Source organism: Bufo bufo, chromosome 7 (assembly GCF_905171765.1).
Source record: "Bufo bufo chromosome 7, aBufBuf1.1, whole genome shotgun sequence".
NCBI classification, from domain to species: Eukaryota; Metazoa; Chordata; class Amphibia; order Anura; family Bufonidae; genus Bufo; species Bufo bufo.
Window position 1 is genome coordinate 3,141,470 of NC_053395.1, and position 2,844 is coordinate 3,144,313.

Genomic DNA, 2,844 nt, shown 5'->3' on the forward strand with positions numbered 1-2,844 from the left:
GCTGAGGCTCGTAGGCAAAAATTCCTGTGTGATGATAATCATCAGCAATGTTTTTGGGTTCAGTTAGTGTAATAAATATGTATATGAAAAATATAAGAACCGGTTTGGTTCTCCTCTCCAGTGTATGTGTTATTTGGAGTAAAGAACAGCTGGAGGACTCATCACCAGGATTCAGCAAGAGTTATATAAAAATGAATGATGTGATTTATTTTCGTTCTTTATAGAAGTTGATTTGTTACAAGAATAGTTTAGGAAAAGTCTTAGTCTATTGTCCATACGTGAATATGAATGTCCTTAAAGTATCATTTCTGAAGGGTAGGAACCTCCTTCTCAGGCTCCATGTGTGTCTTCCATCTTCTTCAGCAGCAACCACCATCACAGTGAGAGTAAGAAGACCACCCCTTGTCTGTCTCTGTCTGTCATTTATACCATAGATACAGGCGTGTCTTACCAATGTATGTACTTCTACATTGTCCTACATGGAGACTTCAAATATAGGTCTTGACGTCCCCATACAGACCTCCCATCGCCCTTGTGTATCACTACTATAGATGGTGTCAGTGTGTAGTGTAACAAATCCTTTACATTAAATACCAATTCATATTATATCATATATTATTTAACGGTTAGGTTGAAGACTGACCAAGTCACATTTCAGTACCTGCCTGCATCTGTGGACCAAACCTCTTCTCCTGGAGGATGTTTAGTCTTCAATAATTTCATACGCTGAATAAATAGGGGATCAGCAAAGGATATAAATAAATATATCTTAAAGCTTTCCATTCAGAAAAGAAAATTGTCAAAAGCCTAAAACACATGTAATCTTATGTCCTCCACATCTCTGGAAGGAGTCTGGAAGCTGGGATATAATGGGTTACTGAGGTCTGGATACACATTGGTCCATGGTATGGATGAAACTCGTTTCTGGAGGAGTTCTTCAAGCAGCCGAAAATCTTAGATATAAAAACTACATCATTGTCGATTGCAGTTTATAATGAATTATAATTCTATAAATACGGGTCTCTACCATCATGGGGCAAGTCATCAGGACACCACTGAACAGTATGACTTTTCTTACTGGATGTCAATAATCATTGATGTGGTTCTGAAATCATTGGCTCCCCAAGACATGAATCTTTCGGAGCCACTGAGAATCTTGGATCTGGTGAACTGATTCTGCTGTCCCTAGTCCACATCAGACACATATGGAACATAGAAGGTCCATCAAGTAATGTATTTAATAGGAAATGACACTGAATAATCTGGCCGACCATTTTGCTGACTATCTCTTTCCACAGTTCTTCAGCATTTTCAGACAAGTCTGCTTCAGCTTGGCATTCCCTGTAATAAATATGATGGACTGTAGGGTGGGAAAAGAAACAATCAGCAAAAAACACACCCAGTATAATGGATCCATCATGGAAAGGAACCCAATGCCAAGTTCTACCACATAAAATATGAGATATAGAACAAGGAGAGACATCATTGTCCTGGCAGCTCCCTGGTGGACCTTCAAGCTTGGTCCACGATCTTCCATGTTCTGTTTCATATGACGAGCATGTGTATAGAGTGACAAAATAATGCGGCCAGTTGTGGCCATCACAAACAGGAAAGGTAGAAAGCAATTAATCAGAAGGGAGAACAGGTTATAAGTGGCATTAATTTTATACCCAGTGAATATTGATGTCCCATTGGCCTCAGATTCATCAGTGGAATTTGATGCAAACACTTTTGTGATGGTCCATATTAAAGGAAGACTGGAGACAATGGAGAAAACTTGAGACACAAGTATCAGCCAGGGAACTATGGTTGTGATGTTCGCCTTCAGCCACGCCATACAGCCATGTTTAAAGCTGATAATTTTCACACAGAAGAACAAACACAGCCAGGCGGAAAGCCAGGAACTGGAGAAGATGCTGTAGGACAAGATCATGTAAAAGGTATAAAAAACATAATCTAGCAAGAAAATGTTGGAGAAAAAGAAGGTGCACACGATGGTGGCAGCATTAATACAAGCAAAGCAAAAATTAGAGAGAGCCAAGGAAACCACCAGTTGGTCACTGGAGTTCAAACTCTGTCCTTTCAGCCAGTCGTGGAAATTGACAACCACAATAAAGACATTGGACAATACTCCAGTGAAGGTCTCAATTATAAAAATGATAAGGAAGGTCTCCAGATATTTTGGAATGTTGAAGTCTTCCAAACCCATCTTAATGGAAGCATCGGCTGAAGTATAACTTCGTAAACCAGAGGATCAGAGCCGTCACATGTATAGATCTCCCACCGGGTCCCTGCCTCCTTGATCATCATTTATAGGCCATTAACCTCTCTGTAATCCACCCTGTGACATCACTGGGTGGAATTACAGATAATTCTTTGATCCTCCTATCACAATAAATGCAAATGTTGAAATATTTCCTTAAGTCCATATGATCTACATTGACGTTCATGGGGCTTTAGCTTTTACACAGTAATTCATGCATAGAACGTATGTTAAGCGGTAGATTATGAGAAGTGGCCGGCAGTGTCCTCTGGACAGGTGCATGTAGACAGAAAGCAGCGTGCCCAGGTGAAGTGCACCTGCTCCACTCATCTGTAATAGATTATATCATTATAGGAGCAGATCCTGTAATGGAAAGTACTATCTCCTGCACTTCATAGGATGATCTGATGATCAAGATAATTCCACTTTATCCATTTTGCTGAATCTGGTTAATCAATTTTTCCCTCACTTATTATTTTCTGATCTTCTTCTGCAGATTGTGACGCTGATTGAATGTGACTCTTCATTCTCATGCCTAGCAGATTTCATGCCACACGTAGGTCTGATATCACCTGTGATCT

General features: G+C 39.9%; 1 protein-coding gene across 1 annotated transcript; it reads right to left on the minus strand.

Moving 5' to 3' along the window:
• Positions 1-1,282: 1,282 nt before the first annotated feature.
• LOC121007875 (taste receptor type 2 member 40-like) lies at positions 1,283-2,209 on the minus strand. Its single transcript, XM_040440144.1, has one exon. It carries the CDS (start codon positions 2,207-2,209, stop codon positions 1,283-1,285), a length of 927 nt encoding a protein of 308 aa, XP_040296078.1.
• Positions 2,210-2,844: the final 635 nt, after the last annotated feature.

Excerpts from the sequence above, each read along its gene's own strand:
- LOC121007875 (XM_040440144.1), bottom strand. The coding sequence starts at position 2,209 with ATGGGTTTGGAAGACTTCAACATTCCAAAATATCTGGAGACCTTCCTT.